Source organism: Melozone crissalis, unplaced genomic scaffold, assembly GCF_028551555.1.
Source record: "Melozone crissalis strain CALT ecotype California unplaced genomic scaffold, PUWL_Pcris_2 ptg000014l_1, whole genome shotgun sequence".
Taxonomy (NCBI): domain Eukaryota; kingdom Metazoa; phylum Chordata; class Aves; order Passeriformes; family Passerellidae; genus Melozone; species Melozone crissalis.
Genome location: NW_026535792.1, coordinates 3,530,379 through 3,553,649, shown reverse-complemented (window position 1 = coordinate 3,553,649; position 23,271 = coordinate 3,530,379). Strand labels below are relative to the sequence as shown.

General features: G+C 39.0%; 1 protein-coding gene across 8 annotated transcripts in view; it reads left to right on the top strand.

Moving 5' to 3' along the window:
- The window catches only part of LRRC28 (leucine rich repeat containing 28), a 51,920-nt gene that overhangs the window by 14,303 nt on the left and 14,346 nt on the right, over positions 1–23,271 (top strand). For 6 of the 8 annotated variants that reach the window (XM_054272687.1, XM_054272686.1, XM_054272688.1 and 3 more), the window contains one exon: positions 17,624–17,830. In XM_054272687.1, coding sequence (XP_054128662.1) covers positions 17,624–17,830 — 207 coding nt within the window. Of the gene's footprint in view, positions 1–13,118; positions 13,154–15,094; positions 15,132–17,623; positions 17,831–23,271 lie in introns of those variants that run through there. The other 2 variants (XM_054272689.1, XM_054272692.1) reach the window with 2 other exon arrangements.

Sequence of the window (23,271 nt, the reverse complement as noted above, 5' to 3'; positions counted from 1 at the left end):
TTTTGTACCATCTTGTTCTAAGATTTAATTAAAAGTGAGGTTATGTTTACTCAGCACATGCTGGAGTTAATTATAGATTTACTGAAATGAAAAGCTTAATGTTTTGCCAAGTCAAGAGCAAAAGCTAAGTAATTAAAGAAGAGGGTATGGTTTATGATCCCAGCCCATCTTTTGGCAAAATTCCCTTTAAGAGGAGGGAGAAAAAAAATCAGCAGTTGTCTTTACATGGGCTAGACCATGGTTCCCTTTGTGTTTGTTGTTCAGGAACTTTAAAAACCAAGAGCTGAGTGCGTTGACCAAGAAATAAAAAAAGTGACCAAATAATAGCAAAAGTCAGCAGTGGGATTGTTTGTTGGAGTGTCGGAGGAAGTGCAGGTGAGGGAGCAGCTGGAGGGGTGCAGGTCTGTGCCAGGGTCCAGGGCAGGTTCCTCCCAGCACCAGGATGGGGTGGCTCCACGGCACATCCACACCTCGGGGGTCTCTGCAGGCTCTGCAGCTTGCATCCACTTGTTGCCGTTTTGCTTCTTTTAGGCAGACTGAAGGAAAATGAATTTGTGTGCCTTTGGTGTATTTAAAGTGCAAACTGCAGCAATGTTAGGGGAGGTTAACAGCACAGAGACCCTTCTTTTCAGTTCTCTTCAAATCCTTTTCCTTTTAAAGGCAAATTGTTTTAGAAATATAATCAGTTTAAGACTCATTAAAATACATTTGTAGGCTTATAAAACTTTATCTTCAAAGCATTTGAGAAAGATCCTGTGAAGCTGATAAGGGAGTGTTATCCTCATTTTACAGAGTGGAAAAAAAGTGTTTTTAACAGAAGTGATTTGCTCCAGGGCACAGCAGGAGTCAGTGTTAGCCAGAAATAGAACTTGGGTGTTCCCATTCCATTTGTTAAGACCACACCTTTTTGAGGCTGATCATATTTAATGTTAGGGAGGATTGAGTCTTCCCACCCATTATTAGGAAATTAATAATTATCTCTCCATAATGAATAACCCTCTAAGTTAATAGGAAATTAATAGCGGTAAGATCAGTGAGTTTTGTAACTGAACCAGCTTGTGCTTCCATAAGGCTGGAAGAGTTCAGGAAGATGAATTTTGAAATACATAACTTTTATAGATAAATCCTACATAATTTTCTCTTGCATAGGTAGCTTCAGTGTAATGACAAGGAGGGTTCAGTTGTTACTAAAATTATAAATCAAACGATAATTGTTGATTGCTGCTTTGTCTGTTTATACAGTAACCCTTGGAATGTTGAGTGATTATTGCAAAGTCTGCTTGGCTTTGGAATTTGCTTCACTAATTGGGGGCAGGCGAAACTTCCAGATATGAAAACTGCATATTCATTTCTCTCACTTTTTTAATGTTGTTGTAAAGTACAATATCTGTATTTACTATTCATACCAGTATTTAACTGGTAAAGACTTCTTGAATACCCAACTTAGAATTCTGAATAGAACTCAATATAAGGGATTTCAGTAAATCTCAAGTAAAGGCACATAAACACGACTTCTTCCCTCCCTTCTTTTCACAGTAGATTTCCACTGATGGGTACAGCATGCCAATAATTCAATTCTTACTCTAGACCCTGGCATGAAAATATGTGGTCCTAACTCGTTTTTTTTTAACTTGTGCTCCACATTTTGATTTAGAGGCTTCAAAATCAGGGGAGTAAATTTGGCTTCTTACCTTTTCTCCCCAGATTTCCCTTCTGCTTTTATTATTGTCTCTGCTTAGGGCAGATTGCTTTGATACTTAATAAAATTCAATTTTTTTTTTATAGTGGTTCTGAGTTTAAAAGCAAAGGCAGAAACTGATGCAGACCCTGTTCTTTTTTCCAAGTTGGCATAACCTTAGTCCACTCTGCTTTCCTAATTTAGTAACATGGATAAAAATATGCACGACGGGCCAGGTTTGGTACGCCAGGCACCCATCCAGGAGCGTGGTGTTTTTAAGTAAATGGACTTGTGGGGATTTGAGGAAAACACAGATTAGGTTACATGAGCTTTGCACTCTGGAAGTATGTGACTATTTAAAGGAGCATGGCCTCCTAAATAAAAATGTTAATTATTATAATGATATGTTGTTTTCTGTGAAGGAGTTGATGCCTAATTATTAAAAACAAGGTTTTCTTTACACAAATCTGTAAAATATATGCTGTGTTTCATAAGTCAGTTCTACCTTCAGTTTGCTGTAGAAAACCAAGGGTCAGCATACTGAGCTTTACATTACCTCTTAGGTTCAACAACAAATAATTATAACTTTTTCCAAAACCAATGCAGAACTTACCCACACTTGCCTGTTACTGTGTTGTGTTTTTCACATCAGGATTAGTAAGGCTTTGGTAATAATGCTGTGTTAATCCAGAAGCACAATAAAAATACCTGATAGTATCTCTAAGTCATTCCTTAGATTTCTAGGAGGAAAAGCTTTTAAATGTTTTGGCTTTGTACAAACTCCAATACAGCTGTATCCAGGCAGCCTTTAAGGGCTAAATTTTTTTAAGGGAAAAAAAAAAGAAATTACAGCAGGGAGGAGTCAGAAACAAAATGGCAACGTGGATGGGAAATGATAGGGGTTGGATTCTGAGGCTGCCAGAGGTGACCAAAGCACAGGGCAGTGTATTGTCCAGCTGGTATTCCTTCTGGATTAACTTCCATGCACGTCCAAACACACTGGTACCTATTTAATTCAAGGATGTTGGTTGCTTGAGATTTTAGAACAGTCTGCCTTGCTGAAACATTTGGTTTGGGTTAAAATCTCAGGAGGACTACTAGTACTTCTGAGTGCTTGAAATTTATGGGGAGGGAAGTGAAGACAGAGAATAAAAGAATTCCACTAAATTCCTGGAAATTTTCCTTAACTGAAGTTTTTCCTGTGTACCCTCACCTGTATAGAATGTCAGAATGAGTCATCTGTGCTTAGAGCTGCTCGCTGTTCTGTCTTTGTCTGCTTGCCCCTTCTTAGTGTTATTTGCTTTTCCACTTCCCCCTGTTGAGGGGCTTTTAAAAGCCTCTTTGTTACTATCATACAGCATTTTTCAGTGTACCACGGAAGGTCCATAATGTCACTGGATGCTGGTAACAAAAATAGCATAAACATAGCCAGAAAAATTCCAGACCTATATTTTATGGTTAAAAATGTTGTTCCAATGTAGCCTTTTGTTCCAACACTTCATCCAGATGGGCTTCTATTGGGTGCACTGGAACTGAAATATTTCCCGTAACTGCAGCAGAAATGACGTTAAGAAACAAAAAATCCAACAAAAGTATCTCCTTCAACAATGGCCTGCGGTATTCCTGGTATTCCTCATTCTGGTGGTGCACAGCAGGTCCTCAGAAATGCATGTGCTGAGTATGTATGTGTTGTAATTCAGTAATGTGAAAACTAATGGGAACCAGTTGGAGGAAGCCATCAGCGTCTCTCATTGTAACATTTAAATTAGAGATTCAAATATTGCTTTGTGTACCAGGCTTATTGGACTAGAAAATTCCATCTTAAAATTTGCTATTCTAATTTTGAGCAATCACTGGAAAATGTATTTAGAAATTAGGCTCCTTTAATGAGCATGGGCTTAGTTAAAAAAAAGAAATTGTGATATGGTTCATTGCATTATATTTTCAAGTACCTACAATTTTATGAAACAGATTTTTACTTCTGTGGTCATTTCATATCAGAAAAAAAGATGAGGCACAAACTGAAACTGAAGCCTGGCATGGGGGCTTCATGTCAATAACTGGAAGCCTAAAATCCTATTGTAGCACAAGGTAACGACCAAGTGTTTTCACTTTTCTAATATTAGTTTTATCATATTTAAAGGTCACTCGAAATTGTAACATAACTTTATTGATTTTGATTTTTTTCTTCTTTCTTGCACATTTTAGCAAGATTATAATGAATTTGGCTCAATCACACTTTTTTTTTGCCTCTAGCTTTGGTGATGCTTTAACATGAAAAAAATCTGTGCCTGATTGAGTTTTGACTGTATTTAAGCATGAGCAGTATGCTGATGTAATTACTGAGTTCATTAATAGATCCAGGAATGTCTGGGAGCTGGGTGCTGTACATCAGCGTCTCAGACATCCTTGTTTTGTTGGAATTCCTTTGTATGATCTGGGCAGAGACTTACTAAAATGTTCCCTTTTCATGTGGCAATTCTTCCTGGCTGCCAGATTGTAGTGACAGTTATGGTGGCATCACCTGTCTGGACAGAGACATCTCAGAATGACTCCACCTGAGTTCTGATCACTAATTACTTTATTAATGGATTGTTGAACAACCCTGATTGTAGAGGGTAACACTGTATCCATGTGAGGCTGCCTGTGACTTGCTGTTGCCCGATTTTTTTATTTTCAGTTCTGATTTTGTTCTCAATTCCAAATCCCAGATCCTCATGTTTTTCATTTTGAAACTGGATTCTGAGAATGGGCCAATGCTGCCATTTGTTCCCTTCTGTTCCATGTGAGATCCTAGTGAGTTTTCCATGCATCAAACGCACAGAATTACCCCCTCCTGCCCCTCCCTGTTCCTTCCCTCCTTTGAAGAGGAGCTCCTAAGAAACCTGATGAGGTGTAGGTGAAACCAGGATGGGGCAGGAGGAGCCAATCTAATTATTGCCCGTGGTGCTCCCAAGCCTGTTGAGCTTCTGGCTTAGCAGAGCTCCTGAAAATCAGAATCCTTGCAGGGACACGTCTGTGCTGAGCTCTGGGCCATGGGCTTTCCCCAGAGCTGTTCCCCTCCAGGGCTCTCTGATAGGAGATAAAGGAGTTGGAGCTGCTTCTAATGGGGATACTTGGATGATTCTCACATTCCTGAGAGGATGGGAGCAGATTTAACTGGATTCTCCATTGTTCAGAGATTTGGTGCTGCCTCTCAAATCCTGGCTCCTTCTTCTGCTCGGCAGTCCTTGATTTCTCAAGTGACTGTAAGCCTCGTTTCTCCAGGGCTTTTCCTCTTGTTTGTGGGGGTAGGCAGGAATTTTGAAGATGTTGAGAGTGCTTTAAGTAATCCTGACAACCATTCATCTGAAGCTTAAAACTCTGTGAAGATGTTGGAGGTCTTAACGTGACTGTAGAAACATGGTAGTTATGTTGCATGTTCTTATGCCATTTTATTAAATAAGGAGTCTTAAGTACAACTCATTTCAACACAGTTCATTAAACATAAAATTGCATAACAATTTTCTAGTAAACTCAATTTGAGATTTCTCAGTGAATTGTTGAAATGCAGATTTTTTTTTTAAAAGGAAACACTTTCATGTCCAAGTAACTTCCAGACTTTGCTTTCAAAAGCTAGTTACGTGGTGTATGCAAAGCAATAAATTGAAAGGAATTTAAGATTAAATATTGATTTTAATACTAGAGTGAGAAGCGGTCTTGAGATGACAATAAAATGAGTAATAGGGTGATGTGGAGATGCTGCCAGACAGACAGATAGTTGATACAGTAATGTACCAAGCTGTCATTGAAACATCAGACAGAAGAAATGACAACCTGAAATTTCTAGGGTATATGGGAACAGAGCCCTGATGAAATTCCTCTCCCCACTCCTGCTATGGATAGAGCTGCCACTTAGGAACCGAGGGTTTGGAGAGGAAATCTCCTGACCTTTGAATGTCCCCCCAATGTCATGCAGAGCCAGGGGCCACGAGACAAAAGTAGGAAGCAGCATTATGCAGCAATATGTAACTTTAGAGAACATTAAGTTGTCATTGCTGCTTTGATCAGTGATAGAATATACTTTGATAAAACTCAGATAAAGGGCTTCAGGCTGTAGCATCAAAACAATGTGTTGTGTTCCTTTTAGTTTGAAATATGTATTTCTACAGTCTGTTTTTAAGAAGTGGAATGTGCTCGTGAGAAGTGATTAGACCTGGCACACAGACCTAAATAATGAAGGTCAAATAGAATTATTTGTTTTTTACATTTTGATTGTTTGAAAACCTGGGTTTGAAATTTATGGGGAGGACTTGTTGTGACACTGTTACATACCACAGGAACAAATCAGTCTGAAAGTGACTACAGTTCTGTTTGAATTCAGTCATTACTCCATTTGTGGTGTTTGTTCTATGTGAATTTATTGTCTGCACAGCAAATGAGAGAAAGAAGTAGAGGGTCTTTGGTTGCTTTTGGTCAGTCTTATTCCTGTGGAGTTGAATCTAAAATGTAGAAAAACAGACTGCAAGAAATTTCATTTTGCAGTGATGTAATTCTGTGTATTCTTGCTTGGAGTGTTTGAAGGTGTTAGTTACAAAAATGTATCTAGAAATCCATTAAGACTATAAAACCTAACATTTCTAGTTGTTTCATAATTTTATGGATTATCAGAGTAGACTGTAAAGCTTAATAGATCATTACTCTGTTCATAGCTCTGGCAAATCCCCTCCCACCTCCAAAATTCTTGGTGGCACCTCTGATAATCTTGGTAAATGAGAAAGTGTGATGGGTAAATGAGAAAGTGTGATGGGTAAATGAGAAAGTGTGATGGCTCGTTGCTTGTCTGGCTGCTTTGCTGTGCAGGAAACTGTCATCAGTACTGTAATCACTGTTGTGTTTATTATGATATAGTGTGTTAAAGATATTGTGGGGGGTTTAGTTTGCTTTTGTGCTTTAGGAAAAGCCCAATCGAACCAAAAAAGGAATGTTTAGGATCTTTTACCTTTATTCTTACATAAGAAAAACATCTACATCAAAAGAAAATTCATGTAAGTTACTACAACTTCTTTTAAGGTGCCATTCCCCTGCTTTTGAAACTTCTTCCCTCAACATGCTGAGAGCACAGCACAGCCTCCACTTTGGAATTTGATAGCAGGGTTTTTCCGTGCCGGGGCTGGCAGCACTCGGGCTCTGAGCACACCCCGGGGCTGGCAGAGGCGGGGTCTGCATTGAGCAATGCTGCATCAGCCTGGCTCCATCGGGGAGCAGCCCCAGGGTGGCACTTGGAGTAAGTCAGTCTGAAACCACTCTGAGAAATTAACCTCAGCTCAAGTAATTGTGCAGTGCCTCATCTCAGACCTGCTTCCTAAGTAAAGGAATTGAAGAAAAAGTTGGTTTGTTACTCATCTGTCATCACTGAATTCTTCTGCTGATTATCTGATTGTAAAGATAAGCCTTTACTGATTGCCTGGCTCAAACACATGTGAGATATATGAACCTCTCACTTCTGCAACTTCAAAACAGATGCTCTTTAAAATACTTGTAAAAGTCTTTGGGTTAGAGCTGTTACCCAAAAGTAAAACTGAACTTCAAGGGAGTTTGAAGGGCGTCTCTCATAAATGTTTGCCAATAGCTGTTCACACGGCTGAAGACAGATGTGTATTGATAAGGCTGACACCAAACCTCCGAGGTGGGGATGTATTTTGAGAAAGATGTTTCCCATACAGATGGTGTTGAGCTTTCTGTAGTATGAGAACTTCTTTAATACCAACAGTCTGTTCAGTGCTGTTTAGTCAGGCTTTCAGAGAACCTCAGCTTTGAACAGATACTAAACTGCAGGTGTTTTTTCTCTGAAATTTTTCATCAGTTTGTAAATGTGTGGAAAAAAAATGGTGGTAACTGCTTTGCAGTTTCTAGGTTTACCTCAGAAAGGCCTTAGTGATTTCAATGTGCTGGACTGCCAAGGAGCTGTAACTTTTATTTCCTGCAGTGACTTATTTTGGGAGGGTCTTAAGACAAGTGAAAGTAATCCATCCAAGCAAAACCTGCTTTTCAGGGGGATTGTGTCCATGCTTGCTGCCTTTACTGACATTGTTTTAAAATAAATTTATCTGTTAATTCTAACTAAACTAATTTGCTAGTAATTTTTCATGTAAAACCTCTTAGTAATTTGAAATTTGTGAGATTTCTTTTTTTTTTTTTTTTGTTAGTTTTACTAGATTTGTGACAGGAAAAAAATAGCTCTTGAAGCTTATTTTTTATAGTTTCTAGGGCTGGGTTTTAAAAGTTAACTGGCTTCCCCCTTAAACTCTAAAATCTTTATTTATAAAGTTATCTATGAATGTACTTTTTTGTCTCTTTGGTTTCCTTGGGTTTTTTTTGCTTTCTTTCCCTAATATCTCCCTAATGTATATACAGTGATTAGCAGTATTAACAGGTAGTTGGTTTTACTTGTGCATTAAGAAAATGCAATTTACTAGTAGGGATTGAGTGCTCAGGGAAGCTTGGAGAACAAAGTTATTCAGTCTTTGAAAGGGAACTAACACTAACTGTTAATGCTGTGCAATAGAAGAATTTTATAATATATTGATTTCCATTTTGACCATATTGACCAAGTATAATTTAGTTTTCTGCATACCACTGTGAGAGAGTTAAATTACTGCTTGTTATTGACATCCTTGTTTTTACTCAGCTGCTCTATTAAATGAATTGAGGCAAAATAAAATGCATCATTTACTGACACTAAATCTAAATGGAAAAAGCCTGTGAAGAGAATGTGTAGAACTCGAGGTATGATGTGAGATTAACCTTCCTGTGGTTCATGTCACACACACAGGGTTTGATACCTGTATTTCAGTTAACTTAATTTTATTGCAGTGGTATTTAAAATAAAGACCTGTGTTTACCGTAGCATTGTCCAAATCTGCATTAAATTGTCATTCTAGATGGAAAGCTTTGATGCCAAGCAAGTGCAAGTGTACTCTAGTTGATAATTATTTAACTTTTGAGAGCTTTATGAACTAAGACTATTTATTTGTGTAGGTAAAGGAATGCAGTTCAGAATTACTTGAATGGGGGGTTTGGAGTGTAATTGCAAGCCTTACTTGTCTGCTTTGTGCTGATTTGAAACACTAAACAGCAGAAACTATCACTGATTAAGGCAAGACTTGCAGTTGTTCTCAGCATTTATAAAATCAGGACAATGCTAGTGTTGCATGAAGTCAGATGTCTTCTTTTTTTACTGATAATCTTAGTTTAAAACTGTTAGTAGTTTGTCCATAGCATTTTTCATGTAGTTACCATGTCACTATAGCAGCTCCTGCCTCCCCTTCTGGGCTGGTGAATTCTCTGGGCTGCTGAGTTCAGCAGAGAGAGCTGGGACAGTGAGGAGGAGCAAGAGAATCTCCTGGTGCTGCTGCTAGAAAAGGATGTCTGGATCTATAGTTTTCATGGCTATTATAGTGGGAATGTTTCCTGTAAGGTTTAGCCAGTCCCTCCCCAGTAATTACTGGTGCAATTTGTAGTAACTGCCAGTGGCCTGGAAGAACTCTTCTTTTCTTAGGACTTTGGACAGTCCCATCCAGTAGCATTCTTTAAAAAAACAAATATAGTGACTCCATTGCTGTAAACGTGGCTCCAAGCTAAAGATCTCCCTTTGATTCTTTTCCTTATCCCACACAAATTTATAGTTGCATCTTGTTGTTGTGAAGGTCAAATTTGACCCTCAGGGAAGGGTGTTCTGTGGTGTCTCCCAGTAGGACAATGAGTGAGCCATAAATTGCCTTGCTACAACAGTACTTTCCACTGAAAGATGAAAATTGAACCTGGACTATTGCTTTTGTTATGCATTTAGTGGAGAGGAAGAGAAAAAACCCTAACTAACCTCAAGAAGAAGAAAGATGTGTCTGTTGTGAGTTGGCTGGAAACAGTTGATAGCAACAGTCACAACAGATTGGTCTTTGTGTGGATTATTTAGACATCAGTGCTGTAGTGAGTTAGAAGCCACTAATCTGTGTTTGTCAGAGAGACCACTCTGTTGTGTTGATCTCAAGTTGTTCCTTGGACGAAGAAAGGAAAAAGCTGTCCTAGAATTTACAGCCAGGACTAGCCTTGTCTTTCTGGCTTCCTGAGCTGTCCTTAATCTCTCCTTAGGATGCTCCTTTTGTTTGCCTTGGTTTCAGTACTGGTTTGTTGTATTTAAGGAACCATCTTCAGCTGTCTGGCATCATGAGTTCAAATCACCAGCTCTGTATTTTATGCACTGCGTTTTTCTGGAAGGCTTTTCCCCCCCCTTTCCATGTATTGATATTAGTGCACATTGAATGGTGGACTATGTGCAGCAGTAAAGATAGTCAGACATAAACAAAACAAGAGAAACATAACAGGTCTCATGCTTTATTCATGTCACTTTTGTTTATGTTCTTACCACCCAGAAAAGGGAAAACAGCTGCTCCTCAACAGAGAGATAAGAGCAGAAAAACTCCAAAAATAAGAGACTTTTTCTGTAGAGTGCTAGCAGAATTTTTCATGCAATATATTTGATAAAGTACTATTTTCATTCTTTATACTTAATTTTGGCTGCTCTAGTCAAAATTTGAGGTATCATTTAATAAAACCATAGAATAATATGAATACATTAATTTCACATCTCTTGTTTGTGTAACAACAGTACCTTGCTGTGGGGCAGTGAAATAGGCAGAGCACACTAGAGCAAAATGAAAGGATAGGTTGTCTTCTGAAAAAACAAACCAACCAAACAAACAAAAAACCCCAAACCAAGAAAACAGCAAACCTGATAGTTTCATGGCCTTGAGTTACCTTTGTGCATAAACAATTTTTTCCTCTCCCTGTTCCTCTTGCCCTTCCTCCCACCTTTTCCCCTTTTCTCGTGTATGATAATTTCTGGTATTTTTATCATCTGGTTTATCCTAACTGTTCTCATTGAAACCATCAAATTGTGGACAAAAATGTAATTCCAGACCTGCAGTGAGAGAAAATACAGACTAATAACCACTGTGGATCTGTGCTCTGTGTGTGTGCTGAGAGAAGCCCAGAGTGCTGGGCCCATGGCATTCAGACAGCTGCCAGTTCTGTTAACTGAAGTTTAATTGTGGTGTAAGAAGGGGAGCCACTGACCTTTAGAAGAATTTGACTTAATGAGACCCTCATACCTGATGTCTATTTTCAGCCATTTTTAGCTGACCTAAAATTACTGTTTAGCAAGGTTGGACTTTATGGAGCCACTTTTCTCACCTTTGCTTGTGAATGATGGCACAAAATAAATAAAGATTGGTACTAAGTTTGCATGTGACATTTAGCAAGGTTAAGGGGAAAAAAGATTCTATTTTGGTATGTTCAGCAGAAGCATGTATTTTTCACTTGGTTTTGGGCTTTGTCTGCTTCTTAAGTGTTTTGGAGGAGAGTCAATGTAGTTTATGGCTAAAGTAGGTGAAAGCAAGAATTGGCAACAGCTTTGGGGGGTGTTACGTGACTGCGTTCATTCACAAAGACTGTCCTGCCCCAGAAAAATCTTTTCCCCTGTTCTTTGCAGCCAGAATATTTGTGTGAAATGCAGCCATAAGCATTGCTTTGAAATTAATAGATTGAAGTTTGATCAGCTGGGATAGAGGCTTTCTTCTTCCATAGAATTTTTATGGGTTTGAACTCTTTGAGAACCTTATGTAAAAGTGAGTTATTCATAAAACAGTTGCTGCAGTATCACAAGATGTCTTCCAGTACCACTTTTTTTTTCTTCCTTTAAAAAACTAAGCAAATATTAGCCTATATGGGAGAAATATGAGGAAAATCACCTTCAGGTCTGTTAGATTTAGAGACCACTTTTCAAGCTCTCTCACCACAATACAGAGAAAGAGCTGCATGCAGCAGTGTCAAAATGTAAATGGGATTCAATTTGCTTGCCCCTTTCATTGTCCTTAAATCTAATGATACCAATTTCAGTTATGGTTAAACTTCCTTGTTTGAAGATGGCACAGGTCTACCTTAAGTGTCAATTTGTGCTAGAAAATTTAATTTTTATAGGCTATGGAATGTGAGCTGCGTGGAAGAAGAGTAAATGTAATGTAATATATAATAGGCTATTTAATTTATTTTAACCATCTTAAAGTCTATTTAAGTCCTCCTGAGACATTCCAGAGCAGATCTAAAGGAGATCTTCTCCATCAAGCTCTCAGCAATTTAGACTTACACTTCCTGTCTGTTACAGTTTTCAGGTGATAATAGTATCCACTTCAAATTCATGGCATGTATAGACTTGGATTTTTTGTTTCTAGTGGGACAGCTACAAAGTTCTCTTAAATATGGAAGACTTCCAACACTTTTCCTCACTGGTGCATGGTTTTACAGAACTAGTTGGGGAAATCATCTTGTGCTCAGGTTCATGAAAGTTGATTATAACATTATTTCAAGAGTGGAGTTGGGTGAAATTGCACTATTGCCCTTTGGGAGGGAGCAAGTGTAGCCAGTCCCTCTCCTCTTTGACTGTTTCAAGCAGAGCCCTGACTTGCAGCACCTTCTTATCATGATTTTCTGTTCTTTTCCTTTCCATTTCTATCCCTTAAGTCTAGAAGTTCTTGCTTTTCCTGCTTTATGACAATTTGGTTCTCTACCACATTACTACTACTTTAAATACTTGGGTTGACAGCAACCTGAAACCTAATATTTTTTACCCAGGCACTAAATGAGAAGTCTAAACAAGGTAGACCCTTGAGGAACACCACCACTAATAATATTTTCTCCATCCCAGTAATTTACCGTGAGGTGTGATCCTCATGTGTTGCCATTAACTAAGAAATTTCATCAAAGAAAGATAAACCAGTGTGACATGATTTACATTTGAGAAGATCTGGGCTGCATTTCTATTTATGTTCCAGTCACTGGTTACTCTTGGGTGCTCTTTCCCCTTAGAACAGTTGTTATGAGATGCTCAGGAGCACTGAGCTCACATTAACAGGTTCTACATTTCTCCTCCAGCCCTAGGCTGCTATCCCAGAAAATGTCCTATTCACTGAGAACCCTCATGCCCAAATCTGCAATTTTGATATATAACCTTTTTTTTTTTTTTTTCAGTATTCTGGGATGGAAATTTTTTTAAGCAGCCTCATTTCATTTTAGTAATGGATGTGGTAATTTGCAGTGCTTTGTCCTTGTTCCCATGAGGTATTCTGTCTCTGTCCTCACACACACCATTATTCTTACAGGAAAAAATGATGCAAAAACCTAATTTAATATTTGGTTTGTCCTCCTAATTTCTACTCCTTGTTGACATCAGTTCTTCATTTCTTGCTCTTAATCCCTTGTTGAGAAACCATTTGTTTGTCTGTGAGTTCCCATTTTCCTGGCCTCCTGGCAGTTTGCATTTATCCTCTGCAGCCTGACCTCTGAAGTGCCAGCTCTCTTTGCTGATCAGTCCCTTTTTCCATTCCTTGTAGGTTCTCTACTTCCCCTTAATATCCTGCTTTGAGGTGCATTCTCATGCAGGTAGGTCTGTAGCCCTTTCCTCTCCCCCTTTTTAACTTTACTGGGATATAAGGACTCAGATTTAAAGTAAACCCTTCCCTCCCATACACTCAAATCCAACTGTGTATGTGTTTCATATATCTTAGGATGAAATTTTGGTTTATGGCCCATCAGGGAAAGGTGGGATTACTCTTGAAATGTAAAGAAAAACTGTTGGTTATTTTTGGGTCATGCAGCTGGTGAGGCCTGTACCCCCAGAAAAGATTAAGGAAGTTGGAATTGCCTTTGGCAATTACTCTATGTTGTATAGGCTGCTTATTTCCAGATGGGTGTTTTTTTTTTTTTTTTGTTTCCTTCACGTAAAACCATGGGAATTAATTTGAAAAACTGGCATTTAAACCATCTGAATCAGAAATAGATTTTTTTTTCTTGATGCTAGTTATGTTTATATAAACACAGTCCATTTTGTTAGAAGGTCAATAATTTTGGACATTGCCTGAAATCCTTTCCTGGTTTCACTTTTTAAAAGAAAAATATTAAAGGTATGCTGATGTTTCTTTTTTCATTATGTTGGGGGCCAGATCTATTTGGCACCTTTTTGTTGAAAACCCCAGCACACAAGAGGACAGTTCACTTTTCCATTTTGCCAAGTAGTTGGGAGAGCTCTTACAACAGATGCCAAGGCTGCTTTTTTGGAGCTGAGTGATCCCTTCTGACTCTGCATATTATCAAGGGAGAAAAGGATAAAATGAGTTCCCCAGTTTTGGAGCACAGCCTGGGGTTCTGTGTGGGTCTCTGGGTCCGTGGCACCGCGGGGCCCCTGGGAGGCTGGAGGAGGGCGCTGAGTGCGGAGCCTGCGCTGAATTTCCGTGGGCTGGGGGTGCTGCAGTCCCAGTCTGTCAGCCCCTCCTGTGTGCACGTTGGGACCATATGGGATTGCCCAGCTCCATGTGCTGGCAGCACTCCCTGCAGATGGACACGGATGGAGTCACGTTTGGGCTCTCTCTGCCTGCACAAATCTGCGTCCTCCTGAGCTGGGGGGTGGCAGAGCTGCTGAGGAGTTGGGGTTTTTTCTGGCTTCTGGTATCAGAGTGGGGCTCAGTGCTCTGCTGTGTTGATTTTGATAGTGTTAACCCTAGAGCTAATATAAATTTTAAATTACACTTTTATGAATTTCATTTAAATGTAATTGGAACTCCTCAGTGTGGTCTAATGGTGATGTATAATTCTTGTCTCTTTCTTACCCTTGGGGGTGCTGGGGGAATCTCTGAAAGTCCCTTTGTCAGCTCTTTTTGTTTGGGAATAGCCATTTTCTTTGCTGGATCTGCTGTAAATTTCCAAAGTTCACCCCTGGTATGTCCTAGTGCTTGATGGGCTGACAGCAAAAGAGAGATTTGCAAGTCTTTCACCGTGTTTGTTAGCCAAGGCTTCCTGCAGTATTTATGCTGCAAGACTTTAAAAGCAAGGATAATAGTATTTAGTAACTAAAAGCTTGAAAAACTTATTAATGGATTGTTTATATTTGTGTTATTCCTCTTAATTGTTTCCCTTAGCTTTAATGAGATGAAAACCAATTGAGTGTCATTACTAAGTGTCTGAGCATGTTCTTCAAACTGAGCTTTGAGCACTCTGGTGGGGAGTCTGGGGGTTATACCTTTAATATGAGGGTTATGTTCTTAATGTGATGGCACTTTGTTGTTTGGCTTAGTCTTAAACTTCACTGTGGGTCAGTGGGTGTTTGTGCAACATGTGGCACTAGATGTTGAAAGTGGATGTTTACATCTGGTATGCATTGGGAGATTAAGGTAGAGAGGATGAAGTTTTGGGTATGTGTTTTTTGGATGAAGGATAAAGTGAGAATACTTTTATTTCCTCTTAGATTTGAAACATATCATTCTAGCAATGCCTTTGAAACTCTGCCAGCTTTGCCAACCGTAACATTTATGGGATTTTGGACCTAAACTGAACTAGAGAACTGTTTTTAGTGGCAGAGAAAAAGGTTAGTGCATGAAAATAGCTGGGCCTATTATTGACTGCATGTGGTCAGTGGTTTGGCTGAATGTAGGTGGCTCTTTTCCTGTCACTGTTTTCAAGCATATGGCTTTGTGATGAATATAAAACTCTTTCGAAATGAGATCAGCTGCAGTTCTTTTTGCACAGTAGTCTTGTGCTGTTTAGTAGTGATTATTTTCCTTTTGTCATTTACTTTCAATCCTGTAGTAAAAAAAAAAAAACCTTTTCAAGTAAAGCTTATTCCTGTTGACATCAAAGCTAAGAGGTTTGAAGAATGTGATCATCTGTGTATGGCAGCTGCTTCTGTCAGTAATATTTCTAAAAGGAAGCATAAACTGTGTTGCTGAGTCTTTATTGTAGTTGATGCTGGGATTGTTTGCAGCGGGCAGAAACTCCCTCTAAATGTGCACATGCATTTTGTTTAATGATTACTTGTGTGAAAATCTCTAATACTGAATTACAACTTCCCTTTCTTTGCTTTTCATGTTTCCAGTCTTGAAAGTAACATTTATAGCAGTTTCTCCCAAGGTGAACTTCTTTTTCCCATTGTGTAGAAGACAGCTTGGGTTAACCCAGTGTTTTGCTTCCTTCCTTGTGTCTAGTATACAAGGTGCAACCTCAGAGCTCAGGGAACAGTGAATTTTCTAGCTCCTGCTGCAGAGAGCTTAAGGGCACAACAGGTTCTGTTTAACTTTAACTTAAACAGTGTTACCCTATTTATATCTTTGTAAAAGATCTGGGTGATAGAGCTGTAAATTGTACAGATTGTGGATTGTGTAGATTGTCTGGTGTTTTCAGTGTAGAAGATTCTAGTGAATCTTGTTTTAGCAGCTCTCAGATGCAAGAGCTGGTTTCATTCAGCTGAGAGCAAAGTACATTTGGGTCTGCAAGATGCTGAGAACTGCAGCAAGTTTTAGGGGCACAGAGCACTTCATGAGTTGGTTCCATTGCTGTGAAGTATTTTTAAAACAAAGCAAAACTGTTCTCTAGGTTTGGGGGAAATGTTATGGTTTCCTCCTGTTTGAGGGAAATAATATATAGAATTATCCAGTTTTTAGAGTAACTGTAAAAGAATAACTAAATAAACAATGAGGTCTAACATGCAGAGCTGCTTAACGTATTTTGAATGTATTTGTCAGTCAGTCCTGCATCCTGTTCCACAGGCCAGACACAAGGAATAACACTGTTGCACAAGTGAGGCTGCTGGTGTGATCATGCCTTACACACTTTTAAGAATTTATTTTGTTACCTACCTAAAAAAATTATATGGTACTATTTGAAACACAAAATCAACTTTTGAATTCTTGAAATAAAAGAAAAACCAAACTCCTAGACACTGTAATTATTGCAACAGTAGATTAGAATTTAGTGAAATATCTTCCTACAATATAACATAACAATATCACTCACAAGTTATTAAGAAATGTCTTTTCTAGTTTAAACTAGCCCTTTTGAACTGTATCGTGAAGACAGAGCTGTTTTTCCCAAGCATGCTGGGTGAAAGACTGTCACTAAGCAAGAAGTGCTATGCATGTGTTTGTAACTCTTCTTGCAAGAGAATCTTAAGTAATCCCTCATTGCATCCTCAATATTTAAAAAGAAAATTCCTTTGAATTTTCCTGAGTTTGGGGCTGTGCAAAACACTCTCAATATCAGGAAGCTTTGTAATGTGTTTTTGTTTGCATTTTGATTTGGTTTTTTTTTCCTCTCATTCTAATTTTGGTCTAGGAAAATGCTTGTTATTTTGGCAGTAGTAATTGTCCCGGTTCAGGAATGCTCTATGAAAGATCTCAAACATACTGATAAAGGTTCCTAACTGATACTGATAATCTCCATCACCTTCATATTCCAAATCTTTTTTGATACATGAAGATGATGGAGATTAGCATGATGCCTCAGGTTTTAGCTTTTATATTTTTCATGTTCTGTGCTGCTTTAGTCTGTATTTCTGAGCTTCACATGAGGGATGTTGAACTCTCTGTACAGAGCAGGGACACAAAACAATTCCTGCTCCAGCTGGGCACCAAGGACAAATGATCCAGATCTCAGCCCAGGAGCACAAACCCCGTGGGCTGGAGAGAGAAAAACAAGCAGGGTGGGACTGCAGGGGCTAAAGCTGGAATGGGACAATGAACTGCAAGGTGCAAATGGAGCAGAGCTGATCCCAGGGACAGAGCCCGTGCCCGGCCGTGCATTTTGGGGCCATTTTGGTTCATCTTGGGTGCAGCCCTGGCTGGGCTCTGGTGCTGCCCAAGGTGCATCCATGGAGGAGATCCTTTTAATAAATCCCTGCTTTATTCTGGAACTCTGCCCAGCCTCTGTTCTAGGTCAGCCTTCACAAGGCATCAATCAGTATCAGTTCTCAGCATGGATTGATAGAACAGTATCTACAGAAAAGCAGCATTGCTGATGAGCTTTAATTTTAATTTTGTGGTGGTTTTTGTGTCAGTAGTTACAATTGCCTTGCCTGTCGTGCAGAGGTCGGAGACCTGCGGGAGCTGCAGACCCTGGACATCTCCACCAACCGCCTGATGACGTTACCCGAGAGGCTGCACATGTGCCTTTCCCTGCAGTACCTGACTGCAGACAGGAACCACCTGTGGTCTGTGCCCCGCCACCTGTGCCAGCTGCCCAGCCTCAACGAGCTCTCCATGGCTGGCAACCGCCTGGCCTTCCTGCCCCTCGGTGAGTCCCCACCTGGGGGGTGGCAGGCAGCAAAACAAACTGCCCCAGACGTGAAAAACAAGGCAACAAGTGAGTTTCTTTGGTGGTCCCCGCAGACTCTGTTTATGGAGCTGTCACAGGGATCATATTGTTGGAAAATATGTTAATAAAAAAAATGCAGGTTAAGGTTTCGTGGGTTTTTTTTAAAGCTATCAAATTTGCTTTATTTTTAGCTAACCGCGGGGAAAAAGTTTAAATGATGTGCTTAAATATAGTACTGTGTAATCTGAGTTCCACCACTTTGGGTAATGATCTGTTTCTGTTTGCTGGATCTGATGATTTAACTAAGATTCCTCAAGTATGGTTTAAAACTTGTTGTGGAGTCCCAGTAACTCCATATAAATTACTTTTCAGCATTAGGAGTGTCAGTACCACATAATCCAGGGCAGGTTTAGTTTGTGCTGTGTACAGGCATCCATCAAAATTTCCACAGTAGTAGCCCAGGGAGGAATTGATGAGCCTTTTGCTCAAGCCTTTGAAAATTTGGAAGAGTGGAAGCAGGTCAGGAGTGGGAGGTGCAGTGAGTGTGTGGGGGTTTGTTGGGGGCAGTCACTGTGTGTTCCCTTCGGGGAAAACAAATCCTCCTCCCTGAACTTGTCACTTTTCAGCCCTGCCACGGGCTAATCTCAGCTGGGATACAGACACACATGCAGAGCTGCCCTGCCATCTGAATAGCCATTAATACTTTCTCTAGAATACAGAGTTTGGTGTTAATTAGGTGCAGATTAAGTTATGATAATCACATTGGAAAGAAGCTGGAAATTGAGATGGCTAAAAATGAGATCATAATTTCTAAATTAATTACCTTGTGTAGGTTTAACTTAATCTTTTCAGTACTAGCAGTTCAGTTTTTAAAGAACTTACTGATCTTTCTGAATTTTTTATCACCTTAGTTTTTATTGCTGGAAAGTAAGTGCAAATAATGTCTCCAGACAAAGTGTTGCAGTTATGTCCCAGCATATGTCATTATATAAATGAGAAAACGAGTTCCAGGATGCATCATCCAGATTCCACACTACTAAAACAAGCAAATTGCCTTCCCTTATTTTGGCAAATATTTTTAACTGCCATGAGAGAGGAAGTTAAACAATTTTAATTTTGCAAAAATTCAGTAAGATGAGATGTGAAATTTTAAAGGATAAAAGTTTTTGCTGCTTTTGCTCTGCACTAGTAGCTTACCTGTGAGCGAGCCGTGACCTGGATGAGCCATAGATCTGCCAAAGTTTTAAGTTCAAAAGGAGGAAATAAATCTCTAATATAATGACACACCTTCTTTTTTCTTTATTTTTAGACTCAAATTCAAAACATTCAAAAGGAACTTTTAAAATAACGGGAAACATCAAAGACTGTCAATTGACCTTGTTCAGTAGTTCTTAATAGTGACTCACTGGTGAACATTTGGAGATAATTTGCTATCTGTGGATATGAAACTGAATCATAAATCCTAGAGTTCAGAGGAAAAGCAGCACAGTATAAATGTAAATGTTTAATCCTTCCTCTGAAGAATCAGAAGGCTTCAGAGTGGTCAAGATTTGATGAAATAAAGTAGAAGAGAGAGTGCATTGAAAAGCAAAAAGATTAAATCTATCTTCTGTTGCTTGGGAAAATATTTGTCTTGGAGTATTGCTGAAGTTAAACATAATTGTAGCATTACTTCTGCTTGCTGCACATGTTGGCTGGTGGGGCTTTTGTGTGTATTCTTACATCCAACTTCACTTTACCAGTTAATGACTGATAAGGATGCTAAATAATGGTGAAAAATACTGCATAAATACTTTCAAGTGATAGTCAAGCAAATATTGTCAAAACAATTTTTTGCAATTAGGGAGCTGTGTTGAAAAGCAGAGAATTTATTCATCTCCTGACAGAATGGTTGAGGTTTTTTCTTTTTTTATTAGATATGTCCATGTTAAAAGAAATAGGTTTGAAACAAATTGTTTAATGCTTTTTAAAACATTATTTACTTCATTTGTTTCACGTGGTGGGTGACATCTACTCTGTCAACCAGGAGTCTGTTCTGCCTTGTCCAAGTTTGTCCCTCGTAGCTGCCAGCAGAGCCTCGTGTGAAGTGTAGTGGAAATCTGCATTTTCCTGTTCCTGGATTGATGGGTGCAAGGTTTATTCCAGCAGCAGCACAGCCCTGCTGGACAAGGATCAGGAGCTTCTTTGCCCTGTACATTCTTTTAAAAGTTTGCAGGCACATGTGTCTTGGAAAAAACAGTGTAACACTGTTAATCAGTTTTAAAATACAGCAAAAATACCTGATCCCACTCTGTGACTTTCAGAACAGGACCATAAACAAACAGATGGGTAAACAACAGTGAATTAGTAATTTGTTTTGCAGAATACACCTAAATCTTAGAAATGTCAGTGTTTTGTAAAAATCATGTTTCAGTATTTCAGTTTATACTGAAAGAAATGAGACATTATGGATCTCAGCCTTTGGGGCTTCCTAAGAAACTAATTTTTAAGAACAACCCCAAAAATTCTATGTATAAGTTGAACTGGAAGCTGCATCTTTATCAGTTGTATTATTGTCATGGTAACTTCATGCTCCCTTAGTAAATGGTATTAGAAATCTGCTGATCATTGTATATCAATCTACTTACAACATAAATTATCTTTTGACAGAAAATTAACTTGAAATTTTAGCATTAGCGAGTGCTCGGGTGCCTGAAAACAAATTCCACTGCAAGCAGAAATGTGAATCTGATGACACTGCAAAAAATAAAAATCATTTGTGTAATAAAGTACAAATATAATTAAAATAGGCCATAAATTCTCAAGTGTACTGGCAGTACAGGGGATGTTATGACAGCAAATATTCAGTATTATATCACTTTATTTGAGGATTTATGTGCACTTTTTATTTAGAAAATGGGTCTAGTAATTATCAGTGATAAACAAAGGTCTTATTCTACCTCAGTATATGCTGCTTTTGTGTCCATGCCCTCACAGTATGGTTAAAAGAGCATCAGTGCAGCCACACAAGGGCTTTTGTTCCATCTTCAGCCATGTGGAATGCATATGCCAGGGCCCTGAGGTTAAAAAAAAAAAGAAAAAAAAAAAAAGGGAGAAAAAGAAAAAAAATAGAATTGGGGTTTGTTCAGGACTCATGGCATTTGGTCATTTCTGGGAGAGAGGTCTTTGATCTGGGAGGCTGGAAGGAGGAAAGTGGAAATGTTTTAGACACAGTACAGTGCTTGCAAAAGCCACATGAAAACCTTCTTTGTAGCTTTAGCCTTTTCAGAGATGGGCAGCTTCCTTATTGCACCGAGTTCTTCAGAAGCATGGTTTTTAGAGAACTTTTAACAATATTTGTTGGCTGATAGGAGACATAAAAATTAATGTGGATGGGATACAAAGAGCCTTTCAAAGTGATGATTTATTAAAATTTAAACTTTATGGATAATGTTTGAAACTGAGAAAAAATCTTTTGGAGTCTAGAAGATGCTTGGTTATTTAATGCAAAGAAACTCTATCAAAGGAACATTTATAGTTACAGGCTATTTGGCTTTGGGAATTGAATTTTTCCTACTGAGATATTTTGTCTAACATCCAAAAATTTGCTTTAATTACCTAGGAAATGCAGTCAACTCAGAACTTAGAATCTAAACATAGCATAAGATAAAGACAGAGGGAAGAGATGAGATGCAGCCTCACTCCCCCCTCTCAGTGCATATGAAAAGAACAGCTTTAGGGCTTTTTTTGACTTGCCTGATTTTCAGCCCATTTGCATACATCTGTGTAGAAACCAGCAAGATGAGCCTCTTTTAAAAATTTTCTGCCATTCTCTAAATTAATAAGTTAAACAGTAGCACATTCAAGCTACCCCAGCAACCCATAGTTTCCTGCTGGTTTTAGTCTAACTGGCTTCTGCAGCACGAGGGAACATTCTCTGAACATTACATGTCCCATCCACCTGCTACCTGCTTTAAATTGTATGGGCTGATTCCTCACCAGCCTTACAATATTTTATTGTCTTACATTGCTTCTGTGTTGCAGTATTTTTATTCATTGTAGGATAACAATGGGGTTTTGTTTCATCTAAAAATAGCCCAGAACTTCACTAAACTATTTTCAGCCCTGCAGTGGTGAGCCCAAATAAATCATCTGGTTGAGGTGATGCTCAGCAGCATCTCCAGCAGTGCCCATCAGTCAGCAGAGGGATTTGTGCTCCCATCCTGAGGCAGGACACTTGATGGATGCAGCAGATAGTTCTGTGAGCTGGAATGTCTCTGGGACAGGGTCAAAGCAGCATGTGATGGTTGAATGTGTCCCTTGATGTCCAGTGACTCTGCTTTGAACAAAGCCCAGATTATGGTCCCTGAAACCCCCACAGACTGTTGCAAAGCAAGGGTCTGTGTTAAAGGGGAAAAAAACCCCAAAACTCTTTTTTTTTTCTCCATTAACACTTTTATTTTAGAAAAAGAGTCCCTTGGTTCTCTGTTGGTATCATCACTTGTTCTTTAGATCAAAGATTTGATATTGTACCACTCCTCAGCACAAACTTTTAAGGTTTCTGGTGCTCACAGCTGCCATTTGAGTGGGTGACAGCTGAAGACATTCAGTGTATTTTCAGATGGACACACATCTGGGGAGGGATCACTCAAAATATCTGCACTAAGTGGTATTTAGGGCTCTTGTGTACGATAAAACTATTCAGTAATAAAGAAGGCTTTGTGTTACCTATTGTTGTAGCAGGGAATGAGAAGAGATCAGTATTCCAAATATAATTTCTGAATAGAAATATCATGGGATTTGTTTTAATTTTTATTCTTGGTCATGATTACAAAGGGGACAGAAGCTGTGCCCATTTCTCCAGTTACTCTTATTTCTGCCAGCCAAGGTAACTGATAAAGATGGAAGTCAGAATTAGTCAATATTAGTATTGTCTTGCTGTGGCTGATGCAGCCAAATGCTTGTTTGTCTAAGTCTCTCTAAGGTCCTCATGAAAGTTTAACAAGTTGGGAGGCACACAGATTATTTGTGTTCTTCATGATGCAGTTTGTCTGGGTCACAGCTCTCCCATCCCGGGCAGAGGCTTTCAGACTTTGTTCTCCTGGTTTGTGCTTTGCACTAAACATAGAAACCTTTTCCTACCCAGTGTCTCAAAGGGCATGGGAGTGTCAGATGAGTTGGGCTGCCCAGCTGATCTGCACATCAGCTTTCTTATTAGTCCAGAACTCGTTCAGACTTTTCTGTTTTGTTCAGTTTAGTGTTTTTTGAAATGTCTCTCATTTGTTTTTCACTTCTTTTCATAGCAGACAGTTTTACCACTCACTAGACCTTGCTAATAAGCAAAATTCTCATTTCTGAGAATTCTTCCAAGAAACCTGAATTTTCCCATTTAATTTTAATTTTCTAAGCAAAATAAAATAGATCCATACTGATATGCTTCT